The sequence below is a fragment of the Culex quinquefasciatus genome, chromosome 2 (assembly GCF_015732765.1).
Source record: "Culex quinquefasciatus strain JHB chromosome 2, VPISU_Cqui_1.0_pri_paternal, whole genome shotgun sequence".
Taxonomy (NCBI): domain Eukaryota; kingdom Metazoa; phylum Arthropoda; class Insecta; order Diptera; family Culicidae; genus Culex; species Culex quinquefasciatus.
Window position 1 is genome coordinate 96555020 of NC_051862.1, and position 21740 is coordinate 96576759.

The following is a 21740-nucleotide window of genomic DNA, read 5'->3' on the forward strand; positions in this document are numbered from 1 at the left end:
TAGAACAATACCTATCAAATGAGAATCTCACTTTTGAGAATATTTGGATGAAAGTAGCGCTACTTGCAGACAAAATCGTATGAAAAATGAGATTTTTTTTATATTTTTCCGATTTTTCTAATACAAACTTCACCCTTGAATATCAATTGGTAAATGTTGACTGATTTTGCTCATATTTGACCCAGAGTCCTAAAATAGGAATTATTCAACAATCAATTTCACATTCTTTCATTTTAGACAAAGTAAAATACTTCGAAAAGCGGATTACGATCTGATTTGTTCAAAGTATAAAATGGCTAAAACTAATTTTAAACGTAACACACTTTATATCCGTAAGCGAAGTAACGGGGGAATCAAATTTGTTAGCAATTGCCCATCTACAATAACGGCTCGTCCCGATTCCAGCTCTCACACCCCAGTGTAGTTCCGTATCCAGGCCCGCATCGGCGTCACATAACTATACACGCCATAGTAATTCGATTCAGCACATCCCTCGGCCCAGGAAATGATTCCAGTCAACTTCCGGCGGCAAACAAGTGGTCCTCCAGAGTCACCCTATTGCGAAGGGACAAAATGAGAGATAATCAGTTTGACGACGAATCAAATAAACAATCGGTCCCAAATTGATGCCCCACACGAACCTCACACGCATCGGTTCCTCCGTTCGGATAGCCTGCGCACAACATCCGGCTGGTGACCTCGTCCTCCGTGTCCTGGTACGCTGTTTGACAGATACGCTGGGCCACAATTGGTACTGTAGCTTTCAGAACTCGTTTGCTGATACTTGTAGTGGCAGTTTGGCCCCAACCCATGACCGTGCAGCGCTCACCCGGCCGGAACCGCCGTGGACCATTCTTTAGCTTTGCCGGAACGGCTCGGCGGAAAGTTTTACGCAATTTAATTAACCCGTAGTCGTAGTCCTTGCTGGCGCTGCCGTTGAACTTTTCGTGTACGACCAGTTGACCGACCCTCAGCAGTGTCCCACCGCGCTCGTGGAACGATGTCTCGGCACGGATAATTACGGTCTCTGGTGTTTCATCGCTGACATGCCATGTGATGAAAAGTTGTAAACAATATTAGTTGAGGGTTGAGAGTTTAATTCAATTACCACCACCCGAACGAAGATAGCCAAATCCTCTGATTCAAACGTTAACTTTTAGGTTGAATTGCAATTCTGATCATATTCAGAATAGCTGTCAATCAAACATTTTGGTTCCGTAATTGGCACTCGATGTCCGAGGTCTTTCGTTTGGGTGCACAATAACTTTAGATCTTACGCCAGGCAGTGGGCCGCCGTCAGGATCCAGTCCGAGTTGATGAATGCTCCGCCACAGATGTGATCCTTGGATATGCTCGTCCTCCGCTGGATCGACACCAGATACGGAAACTCGGTGATGGCTGACTGGGTCCCGTTGATAATGCGATACGTCCCGCCACCACCTTTCGGCTGCTGGCGGCTTTGTGCCACGACGGCTAAGCTTTGCGAAATACAAAAGTACGAATGTTACGCACCGTCTGCATCCATCCGGAATGGATTCGTTTGCGCTGGATTAGTAGTTTCAATTCCAGATTAGTTACCTTGCAGAATCGATACGACGGTGCACAGCAGCGTCAGATACTGATAATTAAATTGAAACGTGCCCATTGAACTGGGAGAGGGGTGGTTAATCATGATGCCGGTTCTGAAACGCGTAGCTCACATTTACGTTACTAACATGTAGGATATTCTTCACATCAAACACTGAGCTAGTACTGAGTTTAACCAACCGCGAAGCTGGCTCATGGCATGGATGTTTACCAAATTTTAGCTTCATTCAAACAGAACAAGGTTGTTCGTCAATGTTAATATCGAAATTATCCCTAATGATAGTGGCGAAAGTTGAGCAAAAATATGGAATTGTGATACCAGGTGTGGAATTTTTTCAATGAGGCTTCCAAAAAGTATAATTGTGTGCCCAAAATATTGCATGCGCGCAAAAAAGAGGTTCGGTCGTTTATTTTTTTTCAACAAACAAAAAATCGATGCCTCTGTGCTCTCTTTTGGTAACTAGATAGGGAAACCAGCAAGCTTAGTAGGGTAGGGTAGTCATCATTTTCAACTTTCAACGATTTTTCTAGTTTTTTTACTATGTTTTAATGAGTTTTTTTAGTGTGTTTTTACATTGACCAAAATATGAGATCGATCCGACATCTACAGCCAGAGTTATTCAACTGTCTCATTGTAGACGCACTTGGCAGGAACAATGAGACAGCTGGGGAACAATGAGACACTCTACGAAAATCAGTACTTTTCTAGTAAACATCATATTTTTGTATTGTTACATTACAGGTGACTTGCCTTGAACATTTTAGAGCAATTTTTATCTAACATGAAACTTTAATTAGCAAAAGTTATACTAAAATGAATTTAAATTTTGTAAAATCCATATGAAAACGAAACTATTGGCACTACGCCCCCCGGGGCATGGCCTTCCTCTAACGTGGGATTTCTGCTCCAGCGCCTCTGACGAGACAGGAGAAACCGGGACCGACGTTTTACTTCACCATCCGATAGAAGCTCAGTGGATAAGGCGGGAATCGAACCCGCGTCTCATAGCATCATCGGGATCGGCAGCCGAAGCCGCTACCCCTGCGCCACGAGACCCACCATATATTTATACCAAATAACTTTGTATGTTTGGTTAATTGAAGTTAAAAACTCTATAAATATGCTAAAAATCACTTTCAATTCATGTTTTGAAAGATTTGCCTGAATTTTGAAATGTTTAGTGAAAAAAAAATCAAAGTGTCTCATTGTTACCCATGGGCTAAAATGAATGAGGCACAATGAGACAGCCCTGGATTCTGGGTATATTCTAAATTTCTGTCAAACCTAATGAAAGGACATTGTAGCCCAACTCAATCCCTATGGAACGTCGAAAGGAATTTGAAGAAATATTAGTTTTGGTGTAAATTGCAACCTACGAACGCAAAAGTATTTTTTGTCCATAATTTACTTTTACACCCCAGAATCAAACATTTATGAATAACTTTTCAAGGGAACGTCCATAACCAAAGCCACTATTATAGCAGACGTGTATCCAGCAGATACACCTTTCCCCCAAATATGAGCCTGATTGATTGAAACTACGACTTGTGAGAGCCATTTTATCATTGTTCCCCGTGTCTCATTGATGACTACTCTACCTTACACGAGAGCACAGAGGCATCGAAATGTTGAACACACCTTTTGAAAAAAAATGTCGTAGTAATATTTTTGCCTTCCTCACTGAAGAATGGCTATAAAATCACTCGAAGGCTCCTAGATATACCTTCACGTTTACATAACAACTCAGAACGATTTTCTGAGCAAATTTTTGTGAGAATGTGTGTAGAAATGATTTTTATTCCACACGATTTTCTCAGAACCGGCTGAACCGATTTTAGCCGGGTTGGCCTTATTCGATCCGTTTTGGAGTCCCATAAGAACCTATTGAAAATTATAAAATTTAGTGAAGCATTTCAAAAGTTAAAAAGATTTGTATAGATACAATAAAGGGTGAGAATTGCAAAAGTTCTGGCTGATGACGACGTAGGCCGGATCCTTCATCGTAGTGCTTTTTGAGATGATTTTCCGAATTTACTATTACGAGTTTTCTTACAAAAACCACCTTTTTTACACTCTTCCGGACTTTTGCCAAATCGTTTTTTGGCATAACTTTTAATTTATAACATTCAATAGGAACTTATGCCACCTCACAGACAACAGACATTTTGGCTCGATCACCACCTTGTGTTAAAACATGCAACGGTTTTTTGAGAATGGCAAGCCATTTGTGGCGCTGTCGTCGCAGATTAGATTTGACAACTCTCCCGCCCTGCTCTCAAGTGTAAACAACAACATTAAAAAGCACGTAGTTGACCGTATTCTCATTCTCATTGTGGTGCTCTAATCAACACTCTCCACGCTACTCCAGATCAGACTGACTCTGTTGATGTTTACTTCCCTAAACCCTGTCCTCAACCTCACATGACAGCTTACCGCTCTTCGCTCAGGGCTGTACACAATCACTCCCACTGACATTGGTGTCAGGGCCGTACTCAGGTACCACATCTCTCCCTTTTTATAATAGATTAGATTTACAGCTTTATCCTATTATTTCTGGATCACAGTTTACAGACTAGTAATAATAGATAATTTTTATGATAATTTGCAGTTGAGTCAAAAGCCTTTAAGTAAGAACTTTCAGGTATACCTGGTTTACATTGTCACTAATTTCCTCCTCATACCAAACGCTAAGTCGACCCTTACCCTTACTTGGCCCTTACTCCTTTTTAAAAAAAAAAATCTGTGTTGATTGTGGTAACCTAAGCGAATTTTTGAAACGTTTTCTAAATCTAATGGCGCATCATAACTCGCGATTAAAATTCTTTTTAAAGTTTTATGTTCCCACCACCCTCCGCATAAAACTAACCACTCGCTTCAACTTTAAACACGAGACTGAAGACCTCTCTCAAGATGCATGAACTTTTCCCAGCTTGATCGCCCCGAGAGCACACGAACGTCATTGCTCTCACATTGCATCTCTCCACTCCTCGTCGCGAGCTCCATCGTGCATTATCGCTCTCTTCTTTCATCACCAATACTTCGCGTTGCGCAGACACACTCGACCCAGCCCATTCACTCACACTCTCGCAGCGTGCGTGTCGACCGTGGTGTCGACTGTGGATGTCGACTTACCAAGAGATGTTCGGTACTAACATTTTAAAGTGGTTATTCCAGATTTCTCTAAAATATTATACGATCTTCAACAAATCATAAAATCTTCTATTATTATTCAACGAACCAATATTCTGCACACGCCTTATCTGCGACATTGATCAATAAGGCCTTCCATTACAAAATTCGCATCCGTAGCCAAAGTTTAAATGCCCAGCTTTACCGGCTTTCCCTCCCCGTTTTGTTACTATTGCTCTGAATTTGAACATCAACTCATTATAAAACTAGGGGAAATTCTCATATGTTTGGCAGGTTAAGCACCCGCTTCCAACTTTATCCAATTTGATGACTTTCACTATTTTAACAATTTTTTTGTAAAACTTTTGATAGAAACTTGCTTGCTCACTTTTCTATTTCGCTATTTACCACTCGGTTTCAGTTGAAAACCCTTTTTATGAGCTGTAATTGATCGTCAAAATGCTGACATGCCAACATTAGAGGAACGATGGAATTGGATGCTGTTTCCCTATCTGCTTGCATCTAAGTTAATTTGGTTTCAAGAGCTCTTTCTGTTCTTTAGTTCATTATAGCTTTATTTAGTTTATCTCTTAAATTTTCTATTCTTGGGCAAAATCATGATATTGTTCGAAATTTTATAAACTCTTCATTTTTCCTATTTTTGCTAATGAGGTGCGTTTTTATTATGTAATTTTTTTAACCTTTTTTTTTAATTTCTGGTTTCATTTTAATTTCATTTCAAATAAAATCTAACAGTGAAGGATCACACTCTACCGAACTGCTCTAATTTGACTTCCATTAGTTCGACCGAATGCTTTTCTAATTATTTCAAATTTTGATTATGTTTGGTCTAATCATTGCCCTGCATTGCTGTCTACTAGATTTTTGTTTATTACTCTGAGAATTTTCCCTGTTTTTGTTTTTTTTAGCACCAGCAAAATTATGCAGTGTGGAAAAGCTCAAAAAGTAGTTCTCAGCATCGATTTACCAGTCTGTTTGACCTTGACAATCTATACAGTTGACGTTTTTATCATCAAATGGTCTTGAAACTGTTTTATTTAAGATAGTAATTTCACTTTAAACATGATTTGAATCAAACAGTAGTTTTTTAAAACCGCAGTCGACACTAAGGGAATCATTATAGTTTTCGAACCTTCCGCATACCAGTTTAACAAAAACTCTATCATGCCTGTACGGGAATCGAACATTCGATATTTGAATTTGCAATTTATTCAATTTGTTTTAGCGTTTGATTATTCTTTTAACGAATTTTGGGTCCTATAACTAAGCCCTATTGTTGATACTACTGTTCACAGCGACAAAGCCTACTTTTACCAGTACTTTGTCCGTCCACCAAAGGTTCAAAATGGATCCCCAAAACATTTTTGAAAACATAACATCGCGGCCCCTCTTGACAGCTTGCTCCAAGAGGACCATAGTCTATCCATGGTAAAATGTTGTCTTGTCAATTCCCCTTTTTTCACTAAGATCAAACAAAGCGATCAAAAATGGTTTTCAAGCAGCAGTCTGTTTCCCTCAACTTTGTCTTCAGACTATTTTTCTTTACTTTATGTGTTTTGAGAAACCAACCCTCTGAAGTTCTCAATCTAATCGTCTAAATAACGTGGATTTAAGAACTTCCCGTTACTATTTTGTTTTAGATTGTTTGTTTTTTGTTTTTTTTTTTTTTTTGAAAACGCTATTCGCTAGAAAAGATTTTTTTTTCAACCTTGCTCCCTGGAGAATCATTTCTAAAATCTCACTTGAGACAAGTCTCCTTTGAGACTTGTAGATTGTCTCCATTTAGATTATTTTCTAAAGTATCCTTTGAGACTGATTCTTTGTCTCCATTGAAACTCTTTTTTTTTTTAAATCTTCTTTGAGACTGGTTCCTTCTCTTCCTTGAGACACTTTTTTAAAGTCTCCTTTGAGACTGATCCTTGTCTTCCTTGAGACACTTTTTTAAAGTCTCCTTTGAGACTGATCCTTGTCTTCCTTGAGACACTTTTTTAAAGTCTCCTTTGAGACTGATCCTTGTCTTCCTTGAGACACTTTTTTAAAGTCTCCTTTGAGACTGATCCTTGTCTTCCTTGAGACACTTTTTTAAAGTCTCCTTTGAGACTGATCCTTCAGTCCTTCTGTGGTTTTTTGAATCTTTCGTGACCACCAAGTTCCAATCACCCTTGAGACTGATCACTGTTTACGGGACTCCGTTCAAACATTATGATTTTCGTATCATGCAAACGGAAAACTTCTTCTTTCCCTGTATTTGTTTACAAGAAGAGCAAACTCATTCCGTGTCATCTACGAACTCTCATCAAAAAGATCCCATAGATCTCCATTTTCCAGACGCTCTTTTCATTTGGAATAATAACGCAAACTACCCGTACCAAAGGCAACGAATTACCACCTACAACACTCACAACAGTCCAAGGAATCGTCAAAAACCACTGAGAATGCAGCTGTATCCATTTCGGGCTTCCCTTCACCCGTCATCGGCTTTTCTTCTGCTTGGAACCGTTCTTTTATCACACTTAACTTTTCAATCCGGATTCCAAGCCTTGGGTATAGGCGGAGGACAACGGAGCCTTGCCCCTTCACCCAACGAAAAACCATGTTTGGTCACTTTTTCCACATTTTTCTACTTTTTCCTTTAAACAAAAAATCACAAATCACTCAGAATCAATTTTCCTCGTCGCCATTGTGGTGCTCTAATCAACACTCTCCACGCTACTCCAGATCAGACTGACTCTGTTGATGTTTACTTCCCTAAACCCTGTCCTCAACCTCACATGACAGCTTACCGCTCTTCGCTCAGGGCTGTACTCAATCACTCCCACTGACATTGGTGTCAGGGCCGTACTCAGGTACCACACTCATCAAAAGTTTCATGCCTCTTTTCGTCGAGAAAATTGATGTGTAGATCAAAAATAGTTTTGAAATGTTGAAAGTAATTATTTTGAGAATCGCCGCAGATTAGTTTCAGAGCATAAAATTAAATTTATTTAAAAAACTTAGTAGCATCAAAATCAAGTTGGTGAAAATCAGAATACGGCTCCTGCGGAAACTGTGGTGCACTGCAGTCTACATTCAGGCTTATTCTTACAAGTGGCAATAGACTACGAGATGGCGTTAGTGTATCACCCGCCATGGTTTTACACAAGATTTTCAAATTATTTTGTTCTAGCTGCTACGTCTGTTGTCTTTGGCCACTCCAAGACGAATCGAATGCGACCAAAACGATTAAAATCGGTTCAGACAGTGCTGAGATGATCAAGTGCATATTTTTCGGTGCACAGACCAACATCACTACACACTAGGATGTTTCAACCAAACAAAAAAGTTCTCAGATTACGGTAAACCGAGGTTCCTCTTGTAGAGGATACCCATAGGGACTCTCATGCCAAATATCAGCCCATTTGGTTGAGAATTGGCGGTTCAAAGTTTACATGGAAATTAAACCGTTCCAACAGACAACATGAACACACTCGGAATAAAAACAGGTGTGTAGGGGATGGTCCAATGAACACATTCCATAAGGAATTAGGGTTGTTCCTTCTGTCCCCAAGGTGCGCATTGGATCGACGTCCGGTGTCTCCAGAATCAACGATTCACCCTTCAAAAGTACGCATTGTCCTTAGTATGCTATGACGGCTTGGTGTAAACCGTGAAGTCAAATACCAGACGGTAAACACGTCGAGAGGCATCGATTGCATTATTATTACAAAATTATCATGCTACGTTATTAAGAATAGTTGAAATTCTTACTGGAACATCAATAATTATAATTTTATTACTTTGAAGGATGTTCCGAGCTCTGCCACATGTTCGCCGTCTGACATGTGACATCGTGGTTTTAACCAAGTCGTCATAGCATACTTATGGAATGTGTTCATTGGACACACCTGTCTTAATTCCGAGTGAATCCATGTTGTCCCGGTTTAAGAAAATGTACAAAAATCCCATAGTAATTTCCATGTAAACTTTGAACCGCTGGGGACAGGCCAATTCTCAACCAAATGGGCTGATATTTGGCATGAGAGTCCCTATGGGTATCCTCTACAAGAGGAATCTCGGTTTGCCGTAATCTGAGAACTTTTTTGCTTGGTTGAAACACCCTACTACACACCCAAAAACAGAATTGTTTTGTTCAGAATTTGATTCTGAGTCGATATGTGTACGTGAATTAAGAAGTGAATTAAGAAGTTAATTTTTCGAGTGATTTTATAGCCTTTCTCCAGTAAGGTGAGGAAGGAAAAAAATATTAAAAAACCCGTGGGGAAATAGATTGAGGTTATGTAAATTGAGACCATTTTTTTAAACTGCTTGTATTTTTTAGCAGGTAAGTCACATCTTGAAAATTATGAATCCGCAAGAAAGGTAATTTCAGAACCTTTCTGGAAATATATGATATGGTAGATTTTCATGCAAAAACCACCCTTTTTGCAAATGGTGAAATTTATATGCAGCAGTTTTTTAAGCATAACTATTGATGTACTTTACTAAATCTTATAAATTTAAATATGGACTTATGGGACTCCAAGATAAATCGAATGAGATCAATACGGTCAAATCGGTTCAACGAGTGACGAGATATTCCAGTGACATTGATTCGGTCCACATGTCTACATACAGTCAAACACACAGACATTTTCTCAGCTGGTGATTCTGAGTCGATATGTACACCCAAAATTCAGAGTCGAGATAATCGTTCTCTCAAAATTTATTGAGGGCTCAGTGCCAACATCGATAGAATAATGGTACCAACTCACACCATCATAACAAATGGGTTCATTCGTTAGTTGAATCAATAAATCTCCAACAAGTGTCATACATCGACTTCTGACTTCTCCTTGGTCACCAAGCTGTGGTGGCCGAGGCAGCTAAGTCATTGGATTGGTTTATCAAAGGTCTCTGGTTCGATTCCCGTTGTCGACACTTTTGGTTTTTTGTTTGACGGATGAACTTTTTTTGCAAATGAACCTCGAGAGAATAGTTCTATCGCCCATCTCGAGCTGTGTTCTCTGCGTCCGTGAATGGTACCACTATTCTCTCGACTCGAGACCATCATCCTCTCGGACTAGCGCTGCCAGTTTTGGGTGTACAAATGAAGGTATGTCTAGGAGGTCTAATTAAAAGTTCATTTTTCGAGTGATTTTATAGCCCTTCCTCAGTAAAGTGAGGAAGGTAAAAATAGGACTTTCTCAAGAATTGTTGATTTGTTTGAAATGCAAATATTGATCGGAGTTTTCAAATCCGTAAAATTTTACTGCCCAATCCGAGGGTGAATTGTTTAAAATTATTGTCGTTAGCTATCATATGCTTTTGCGATTGGCTGTTTAGAATTTCTGTTCCAAGTTTAGCTCTCAAACTCCCGTGTGGTTCCGTATCCAAGCACGTATCGGCGTTACATCACTATACACTCCATAGTAATCGGCTTCGGCACATCCCAATCCCCAGGAACTAATTCCGGTCAACATCCGGCGGCAAACGAGTGGTCCCCCGGAGTCTCCCTATGGGAGGGAAACAAAATGAGAATTAATCAGTTTGACTACGAATCAAATCAACAATTGGTCCCAAATTGATGCCACACTTGTACCGTACCTCACACGCATCCGTTCCTCCTTTCTGGTAACCGGCGCACAACATCCGGCTAGTGAACTCGTCCCCTGTTTCGAGGAAAGTGTCCTGGCAGATCTTGTTGGATACGATTGGAACTGTAGCTTTCTGAATTTGTTTGCTGAGACTTGTACTTGCAGTTCGGCCCCAACCCATGACCGTGCAAAGTTCGCCCGATCGGAACCGTCGCGGGCCTTTTTTTAGGTTTACCGGAACCGCACGGCGGAAAGTCTTAGATAATTTAATTAACCCGTAATCATAATCATCCACCTCGGTTCTGAATTCCTGGTGCATAATAAGTTGACTAACCGGCAGAAGCGTCCCTCCTTGGTCGTGATACGATGACTCAGCACGGATCAATACGTGCATTGGTAATCGGTTTCTGGTCATGCGATGAAACAAAATTAGTTTCAAGCTAAGTTTTTAGGTTGTAACACTTGTTGTAATTCATTGAATGTACAGCTCGTGCTGAAAAAAATCTTCTTTTTGCAACTTGTTGCATAACCTACTATTTCAAACTTACTTTAGGCAGTGAGCCGCCGTCAGGATCCAGTCCGAGCTAATAAATGCTCCTCCACATATGTGGGACGGAAGAATCGACTCAAACTTCTGGACCGACACCAGAAACGGAAACTCCTTGATGGACGACCGCGTCCCGTTGATAATGCGATACGTTCCGCCGCCTTTTTTCGCCACAATTGCAGAGCCTTAACAATGACAAAAGCACAAATGATAAAAACCGTCTGCGTTTTGTTTATCGGAATGCATTCATTTGGGCTTGATTAGTATTTCTAGGTCCCATTTAGTTACCTTGAAGAATTGATACGACGGTGCAGAGGAGAATCAGATACTGATAATTAAATTGAAACGTGCCCATTGAACTGGGAGAGAGGTGGTCAATCATGATGCCCAATTTCCTTGTTGCGAACATGTAGGACATTTTTCACTTCAAATACTGAGCTGTACTGAGGTCAGACAACCGCGAAAGCAGAGACATGATAGAACGGATTTGCATCAAATTCACTACGTTTCAGTTTCGTTAGGAAAATAAAAATGTAGTTCGCTGACGCTAATGTCAAAATTATCCCTAATGATAGCCAAGTTAATTTGAAATAAATGATACACTCACATAAAAATCGTCTTAAATTTGATTTTAAATTCCACTTTATGGTTGTACCAATGTGCCATTTTGCTCAAAAAAAAAATCAATTGGGTGAATTAAGACAGCTGTTTAGTCCTGATTTCTTTTCAAACTTTGATTTTTTTTTAGGTTTCGGATAGATTAGACTCAGTACCACAAAATGTGTTCAGTTATTTCATAATTAATCCAGAAAACTACTATCTCTATTAACCCGTTTTTCAAATAGTTAGGGGGAGAGGGGGTAACATGCACCCCGTAAGGGAAAACTGTGATTTTTTTTAATGATTTGTTTGTTAATTTGAAATCTTTTGACCCGGTGGTCCCAATGAAGTTTGGTTACTTAAAACTCAGGGCTTGCGAAATTTCGACTTTATTTGTGATAGCTGACAGAACACTCCAATCGTATTCACCACGGCAACCTGATTTTTACATTCTGCTTTCGTTCGTTTCACACACAAAGGAATGAGTGCTACGTAAAGTCACTCACACAATCATTGACTTCCCTCTAGGAGAAAAATCGCCTAAAGAGCGGTCGTTTGACATTCTACCGATATTCCGAACATCTCTCCAATGATAGCTAGCATATGATTTCTGTCACCACGCAGCATACACTAGGAAGAGAGAGAGAGACAAAAACGAGAGAAAGAGAAAGAGCACGTTGTCTCGTTCAGGCGGCTGCTTGAGTGGTGCTCATTTTTCGTTCGTTTCGTCTTCGTGTTTACGTTCATCGACCGTCGCCAAGCAATGACGGTCATGATAGGCGTTGTGTGTTGCGATCAAATATCGTTTTGGGAAATGATCGCTGACAGAAAGTTCTATCCAATATCGAGCAGTCCTGTTCAGTGATAGATCCCTTTTCAAGCATTGCTTAAAACTAATAAGAAGTTTACCAAAACATAAATTTAAACAAAACATGATTTAACGGCTAGATCTTCTTGTCCTTGATGCACGTTGTTGCCGGTTTTCAGCTGGACGAGATGAACGAGAACGATCTCGAAATTCAGTTCGAAGTCTTTCCAAAAATCGGCTCACAGGTTCGTGGAAGTCGAACAGATGGTAGAACTCGTTGAAAGCTGTGGCCAGCGTACGAATAGGGGAGTTTTCCGCATAAACCGTACAATGGGCGTGAGAGTAATCCAGGGGTTGGGCGTAGATTTCTTGGCTGCACTCTGGCATTTAACTGGAAAAGAAGATTAGGGGAGTCGATTTCAGAGGTAATAACTTTCGCAGCGAATACAGCCCTTGAGATTGTTCGCAGGTTTTGGAGCGTCTCTATTCCAAGCAGGTTGCACCGAGTTTTGTAGCTTGGTAGCTAAGCAGGATTATTCCACGGGAGGCGTCCCAGAGCAAACCAGACGAATTTACTTTGCACACGTTCAATGCGATCGATCCAATTCTGGTGATAGGCTGCCCAGACAACTGCTGGCGTCTCAAGGTGCGATCTCACAAGAGCACAGTGCAATGTCCTAAGACATAACGGATCGTCAAATTCTTGGGCACGGGCAGCCTTGAACATAAAACCAAGTTGCCGGTTGGCTTTGTCAATTACGGAAGATAGTTGCAGGTAAAAATCCAATTTCAGGTCAAGAAGTACACCCAAATCCTTGACAACTTCTAGGCGTTCCAGCACGTGAGAACCGAGATGGTAATCAAATGTGAACAATTCTCGACTTTGTTTCCGGTTGAAGGATATGACGTAGCATTTTGTGGAGCTGAGTGTATCAGTGTATTCAAAACTTTTTTTTCGTAAAATCGAGATAACTCGTGATGTTTATAAGCAAACCCCTTATGTCTATATATCAAAATTTTTGTAATTGTCTGTTCTACGACTTTCTAGAACATTGTTACACTCTAAAAAATAACCCTGTTAGAAAAAACATGAAATTTTAAAATGAAAAATTTGTTCTAAATGAAAAAATGATCCTTCTGGGTCAATGTAGACTCGAAAAGTACATTAAATTTCCCATAAAATGACATGTTCCAAAATTGTTTACAGTCGAGTAACGGAAAAAGGGAGAATTTATAAAACTTTTTTTGGTATTTTTTTCGATGAAAAATACGTTTTATTCGGAATTCTGAGTACGCCATCAAATCGGGCGTCTAATTTTACATAAAAGTCCCTTTGACACCAAATTTCTATCTCATCACCGATTCAGGCTGCAAATGATTGAAAAACACCTCTTTTTTCGCATGTTCAAAAATGAAAGGGGTCGTACCGCCCCTCCGTCACGAGATATCAAAAAACGGACCTCGGATTCGTGATCAGGGACAATAGTTACCCCTTAGGACAAAGTTTCACGCAAATCGAAGAGGCGTCGGGGCAACTGCTGTGTGAGTTGGCGAAGAATTACCCATCACCATCATCAAAAGGGATTTTTTTATTTAAGACTTAATTACATTCCTTACACAAAGTGCAAACTTTGTTCACTCCAAGCTGCGCTCAGCTAAAAACACTTTATAATTTTCGTGTGCTTGACAAAATGCTATCTGAAGGACTACAGCGATTCTCTAAACGTGTTTCAAACGGGTTTGCATAAAACACATTTCAATTATAGCAGCATTCTTCAAAATTAAGGATCTAATATATTTTAGTTATGAAAAGTTTTCGTCCAAAATCTAAATACACCCTCTTGACATCCTTCGCCTGGAACCCTGCACGACACTGATAAGTTTCCCAGGCGTGTCAAGTCCAGTAATGGGAAGAACATAGTTACAGCACCAGCCCGGAGCACGCAGGCTCTGGACAAAGGGCAATACAGCACCCGGTGGTCATAAGCCGATCATCAGCTGGGTTTTCCACAGCCGGTGCAGCAGGGAAAAACTATACTCGTCGTCCGAGCGATGCGTGCAGTGAAAATGATTCATTGCCGGGCGAGGGAAAATTTAATACCGTTTCCTGTTCGTATACGCACGGGATGGCTAGTAGGTACCTACACTACGAGCGGAAATAGCTTCATTGCGGCATTCTGATGGAGTTTACTATCACACCTCCAAGGAACTATTCTGTGCGCTTTTATTGTTTCCTGTTTCCCTGCAACTCTGTAACAAGTGTGCAGCGAAGGGTGACTAAATAATTTACGATAGTGCAATATGCTAAGTGAGGAACGATATGATTCATTGTGATTTTAACTCTGGAGCAATCAAGCTGAAAAACGACCTTTTAATCTAATCTAATCTAATCTAATCTAATCAGACCCTAGCGCAGCCAATCTTTCGAAGGGATCCTGGAGAGTGCCTTAGGTTAGATGACGCCTAGCACTCTTATTGTCATTTATTAACGTTTGTAATGCACCATGCATTGAAACATCACAAGCGTTAAAGCGGCCAGGCCTACTGTGTGAAGCCGTATCGCAGAGATTACTCGTAATTGGGTTGAGTTTGAGCACTGAGTGTTCGAACAACAACACAATTCTGAATCGACAGGGGAGGAAGAAGCGTGGGGACCCACCACCATACGCTCCGTGATTTGGTTGTATTCGTTGGGAGCACCATGCTAAGAAGGTTTGGTACTCCGTGACCCTCTGGGATGGGACATTGTATTTCCACGAATGCCCTGGACACTATTTGCCGTGGTTATAGCGCCACAACTCGCTCTCTGTAACAGTATTCCTAATTCCAGTCCAAGCTCACCAAGTCGTCATGGCCTAGTGGTTAGCATTTTTGCTTACCAATCCAAAGGACGGTAGCGACTTTGATTTTTCGTTCATATTCATCATTTCAAATTTATGTGTTCTTAACTTTCTCATTGGGAGCAGATGGGAATCGAACCCAGAACCATTCGCTTACAAAGCGAACACCGTAACCAATCAGCCACGACCGCTCCCCAATCAAGCTGAAAAACGACCTTTTAATTTCAAAATTTTGAAAATATTTGTTTATGTTTTTACCGGCATGGGTTGTTTTTTTTTACACGAGATTCTGAATTACATTCATAAGCGTCACCTATAAATCACTTAGCATTTTTAGTATACAGCTAAAAAAGTAGTTATCCAGCTGCGTGTAAAAGGCCTGGGTGTAAAATAAATATTGCATTATTTTATGCAATTTTATGTAATTTTACACCCTAAAACATGTAGCCCATCAGTATGGGAAACCTACTTGACCGAAATGTCAAGCTCCTATATGCGTTTATCCTTACAGCGTTTCATCGGTCTGATGGCCGAGTGGGCTAAGGCGCCAGTCCTCACTGTTGGTACTGGGTCTGAATCTCGTCGGTTGCAACTTTTTTTTTGTTTTTGCAAAAAATGTACATGCAGTGTGTAATATTAAGTGTTTATTTTGACGAAGGTGATGTGCATGCTTTAGCATGCGATTTTACCATCGGATTTTTTGCTGTGTAGAATTTTAGACCAATCTCCCTTTTCTTAATAAAATACGCCCTTGGAGGTTCTTATTTAGATGAATTTCAGATTGTGGACCATTAGGGTGACATAAGGACGACATTAGGGATACCCCTTAATTCGATGTCTTAGGCAAAAGTAAGTAACTGTGTCAATGTTTGTTTGCAGTTCTTGCAAGTTGGTGGTGTTTGTTTTCGGTTGAATTTGGCCTATTCTACCACCTCCTATCATTACATTTTGCCTATCTTTTTCATGTTTTTAAGTCACTTTTTTATATTTTTTGCTTTTTTACCTTTTCTGCTATAGAATGGCACCAAATCATATAAAAAAGCGTAGAGGCATAGTCTGGGATACTACAAAAATACTGCAAAAACACAGCCAAAGCTGACCTCTAAAAAATGACATTTTTAAAAACATTGGCAAATTCATTAAAACAAGTTAAACTTCCAACCCTAAAATTTTCTTAAGTTTTAAGAGCTCTTCTTTCCAATGCTTTTTGGAGATCAAAAATTGGTTGAAAATTTGATTTTTGGTGATTTTTTAGATCGAAGTCATCGAAATCCGTCTAGAGGCGATTAACATTTCAAAAGTGCCAAATATTCAATATTACGCCCTCTTAAAATATCAGTCTTGGTTTAAAAACTTTAAAAATATTGTTTTCGAAAAGATCGGAAAATTTCATGGATGTTTCATATTTTAACACTGTAAATCGGACCATTAGTTGCTGAGATATCAACATTAGAAAACGGTGGTTTGTTTGGGTGAGACTTAGAAAAACATCAATTTTCCTGTTTATAAACACATGGCAATATCTCAACAACTAAGGGTCGTTTCAACAAAGTTCAATAAAGCAAAATATAGAGAATTCTCTCAGCTTTCCGAAAATATTTTTTCAAAGGTGGTTAAACATGTGCACTAATTTAAAAAAATGAAAAACTGCGACTATTTTCAAAAAAGTTATTTAAAAATGGCTTTAACTTGAAAACGGTGCACTTTATCAAAATTTCACTGAAGCACTTTTGATTGCAAATTTGATTTTACATCGAAAAATGAAGTTGAAACATTTTTGCTACCAATATTTCGATTTTTTGAAAAAATCAGTGTTAATTAAAAAAATTATAACTCGGTCAAACATTTTTTGCGCGACCTGGAAATTTCTGAAAAATTAGCATTTGATGTCCTCTAAAAAAATAAAAATAGAGTTTTTTTTGCAAATCAAGTTTTGAGGTAAGTTTAAAATCACCAAATTTTTTTAAACCGTGTATAATTTTTTTTCAGTGTAGTCCATATCCATTAGGGTGGGTACGGATTTTGAAAAGTTCTCAGATCAAGTTCTGGTGTGGTTCCCCTTGTAGGGCATACCCATAGGGGCTCTCACGCCAAATTTCAGCTCATTTGGTTGAAAACTGGCTTGTCTCAAGCGGGTTTAAGTTTACATGTAAATTACTGTGGGAAATTTTGAATTTTCGTTCATTCGCTCCTACAGGCATGGGGACAACATGTAGAAACTTCTAGGATGGCCAGAAATGAGCGGAATTGTCTGGAGAACAACTTTCCCTAAGAGACCAGGTCGATTCGTTCAACCCCCATCGAGCTCAACGGCTACGGCTGTCAAACAGCTACCACGTGGACTAGCATTGCCTATAAAAAAAATACTTTTTATTACTTTTTGAACTATAGAATTATCATTTATGGTGATCCTGATACTATTAATCTGTATTCTAAACCTCCAAATAAGAAAAAATTTTATGGTGAAAATTTTACAATCGCGTGGTAGCTGTTGACATGTGGCGTCGCGGTGTTCATTAAGCATTCATAGCATGCTATGGAAAATTTGATGCCTTTCTGGGGAAGACCGTTGGTTCCGAAAACCCCGGATGTATTGCCGTTGAGCTCGATGGGGGTTGAACGAATCGACTTGGTCTCTTAGGGAAAGTTGTTCCCCAGACGATTCCGCTCATTTCTGGCCATCCTAGAAGTTTCTACATGTTTTCCCCATGCCTGTAGGAGCAAATGAACGAAAATTCAAAATTTCCCATAGTAATTTACATGTAAACTTGAACCCGCTTGAGACAAGCCAGTTTTCAACCAAATGAGCTGAAATTTGGCGTGAGAGTCCCTATGGGTATGCCCTACAAGGGGAACCACACCAGAACTTGATCTGAGAACTTTTCAAAATCCGTACCCACCCTAATATCCATACCTACAACTTTGCCGTAGACACCAAATCGATCAAAAACTTCCTTCAAAGATACAGATTTTTGAATTTTCATACATCATTTTTGTATGGACAGCTGCCAAATTTGTATGGAAAATTATAAGGACAAAGTAATGATGCAAAATGGCTTCTTTGGGCATACCGAGAGCACCAAAAAAGTTTCAGTCGGATTAAAAAATACATAAAAAATCGAATGACCGAAATCCTAGAGAACTGCTCAAGTGTAAACTGTTTTAAATGAATTTTACAAATTTGGCCAGTTCAGGGTTAACACATGACTTTAAACAAGCGCAAAGGTACGTCATTCGTGATCACTCACCATTTCATTCTTAACCACCACGATCTGATCGTCTCACATCGTCGTCAGAGTCATTAACTGAGCTCTCCTCTGTGCTGCTGCTGCTGCTTGCTCGTGAAACAACTTTAGCCGGCCTTTTCTGCCACGAGAGAACGCGACCCTGAAGATGACAAATGGAAAATACTATGGAAATCGGAGCTTGGGGCTTGGGCATGAACTACGTTATTTGTAAGTGGATGAAATTGGTTTTAATCAATAAAGTCATAAAAAACAAATAGGGATTACAAATTTTGATTTTAAAATTATTTTTGATTCACCCATGTGAATAACTTTCTGTAGCTGTATTAGGGTTAGGTGTTCAATTGTTGCCTACACAAAAGTTCATTTTGTTTTCATAATGCGTTGTTAAACATATTTTGCATTACTTTTTACGATTTTTTAAGCCATTTCAACCAACGTTGAAGGCCAACCCTTAAACGGTGCTACCCTTGTTGCTGCGCCCTTAGGGTAAATTCAACACAGCATGCCCAAAGATCCACGAGGTGAACGGCTTCGTGCACTCTTTCCAACTCAGTTCTCTCTCAGTTTCTCACTTTAGCTTCGACTCAAAACAGATTGAGCAATCTTCGCATGATGACGATGATGATCGTGGCGAATGTTGTAAGGTCTAGCAAGAAGTCAAGATGCAGAAGGTAACCCTTCTTGCCCTACCTACACGGAGACTACGATCTACGACGACGAACCCGAAAGTCTGTCTGCATCTGCATCGGCAGTGGCCATGGAGCTAAAGAGAGAAATTCTCTGGAAAATCGCAAGTCAACATTACAATTTTTAAAATCATTAAGAATTTAAATCAAGCCTTCGGTGTTTTCTATAAATTTGTAGGAAATAGCCAAGACTATTTTTAAGGCCTTTCGTTATAATGTTAAACACGAAAACGTAAACTTGTTCGTAGATTGGATTTACAACTATTAGCATGATTTCGGAGTAAATTAAGCTTTTCTTGAGACCTGCTCACCTGGCCAACCAGCCAAGTGCACGTGAGAGAGCAAGCCTTCGAAAGAAAAAGATCCGTTGAAAGCACGCGGAGTTTGGGCCGGCAAGTCGTCGATCGGCTCAGCTTCAGCGCAGTCAGTCGCGATCTGCACCTTGAAACAGCACCACAACAAAACAGCAATGCCGCTGCTCAAACGGAAACTCACCGACACCAGTTTCATCATCAGCATCGAGAGCGGCGTCGAGGAGATTCCAGAGGAAAAGGTAATCGCAATTATTCAAGTGATCACGACTTGTGTGTGTACGCTTCGTACTGAGACGCTGGATTAGCTAAGAAAGAACGTGCGACACTATTTCATCACAAGCTGTGTGTTTAACGCTAGTGGTGGAAAGTGGTTCTGGCTACATAAAGGTAACACAAGCTTCAAATGAGAACAGAACGTAGTGCATGAGTGACCGGATAAAGTGCTTAGTTAGTTCGTTAAGTTAGTTCATGTGAGCGCGCAGTTTCACTGAGAAATTCTGTAGCGATAATAGGAATAAGTTAATGCAAAAAATAAGAAACATAACTAAAATACAATTGAAATATCTTTTAAAAAAAAGCTCTACTCAACGATAATCGCTTGCAATCAAAAATGTATTATTTACTTTTTTTATAATCACATTGCTGCAGGATTGTTTCCGAAAGTTAATTTTTTTTTTGGATAAGAAGACAACAACTTTCTTGGTTTCTGTGCACCCTTAAATACCGTAAACTGGGGTGACATTGATAGCCCGGGGTGACTTTGATAGGTTTTTCAAATGCCCGGCAAATTTGTAGCTCAACATTTTTGAGAATTTTGAGTATATTCGCACTAAGGGCTACCTTATTATCGAACATATGTGCAAAAATGTGACTGTTATATTAGTTGCATCAAAATAAGTGGCCAAATCAAATTTCTATCAATTTTTCTGGAAACGTCAAAGATGTGTCAAAAACATTGCCAGCTATGTGCTTGCTAAAACCGGCTGCTGGCTTATTTGTTTTGCTTGAAATGTTGCTTTTTGCCTTTCTTACAAAAGAAAGGTTTAAGGTTTGCTTTTGGAAAAAACGCTTTTCTCAGAAATCTTAAAAAAAATCGTGCACGGTGGGGAGTCATCCCAGAAAAAATCCTATTACTAATTCGAAGGTTTTGATGCGCTCTTTCTATTGAATTTTGGCTCGAAACCCGGAATTCAGAGCCTGATTTTTGAGAGCTCGTTTTTCTGAAATACTTGAGCACAGCAAAAAATAATGTAAATTTGGAAACTTTAATTTTGGAAGGTTGAATATTACCTCTTTTATGATGTAATTTTACCTCAATTTAGACTGAAAAAGTGACATTACACCAGAAAAAAGGTAAAATTACGCATTTCCAGAGGTAAAATTACACATTTTTTCTGACATAAAAGATGTACCCCTTCCCAGATGTATTATTACCATGATTTTTTTTTTCTGTGTGCGAGTCTGTATCCGCTCTTAAAAAATTGTGTCTTCCATCATTGGTAAACCGCTCGTAAAACCCACAATTTTTATATTTCAGATTTTGAGCCGTGGGGTCGGAGACGAACATTTTATTTTTCGATTCACAATTTTCGACCAGTTAATGTGGTCAAAGACATTTTCAGATGTATTTTTTTGACTATTTTACAGATAACACTATCAAATTAAAAAAAATCGGTGTCAAACAAAAAGCCATTCGAAAACAAGCGCAATAAACTGCTTGCAAAATTTGAAGCATTTCCAAAATTTATTTCCAGAGATATAGCCATTAGGGTGGGTACGGATTTTCAAAAGTTTTCAGATCAAGTTCTGGTGTGGTTCCCCTTGTAGGGCATACCGATAGGGACTCTCAGGCCAAATTTCAGCTCATTTGGTTGAAAACTGGCTTGTCTCAAGCGAGTTCAAGTTTACATGGGATTTACCATGGGAAATTTTGAATTTTCGTTCATTCGCTCCTACAGGCCTGGGGGAAACATGTAGAAACTTCTAGGATGGCCAGAAATGAGCGGAATCGTCTGGAGAACAACTTTCCCTAAGAGACCAGGTTGATTCGTTCAACCCCCATCGAGCTCAACGGCAATACATCCGGGGTTTTCGGAACCAACGGTTTTCCCCAGAAAAGCAACAAATTTTCCTTAGCATGCTATGAATGCTTGATGAACACCGCGACGCCACATGTTAAACAGCTACCACGTGATTGTAAAATTTGCACCATAACATTTTTTTTCTTATTTGGAGGTTTAGAATACAGCTAAATAGCATCAGGATCACCATAAATTTTAATTCTATGGTTCAAAAAGTAATAAAAAGTAATTTTTTATAGGCGATGCTAGTCCACGTGGTACACGGAGAAAAAAGAGTTCTTAAAATCGTGAACAAGCGTTCATGA

The 21740-nt window shown here is 39.5% G+C and overlaps 1 protein-coding gene across 1 annotated transcript; it reads right to left on the reverse strand.

Annotated features, from left to right (window-relative positions):
* Positions 1 to 392: 392 nt before the first annotated feature.
* Positions 393 to 18534, reverse strand: LOC6031471 (trypsin-1). The gene is made up of 4 exons (XM_038255212.1): positions 18355 to 18534; positions 1278 to 1478; positions 642 to 1041; positions 393 to 555 (listed from the first exon to the last, which is right to left on the reverse strand). Exons 1-4 carry the CDS (start codon positions 18360 to 18362, stop codon positions 409 to 411), a joined length of 756 nt encoding a protein of 251 aa, XP_038111140.1. The 5' UTR covers positions 18363 to 18534; the 3' UTR covers positions 393 to 408.
* Between the last annotated feature and the right edge of the window lie 3206 nt (positions 18535 to 21740).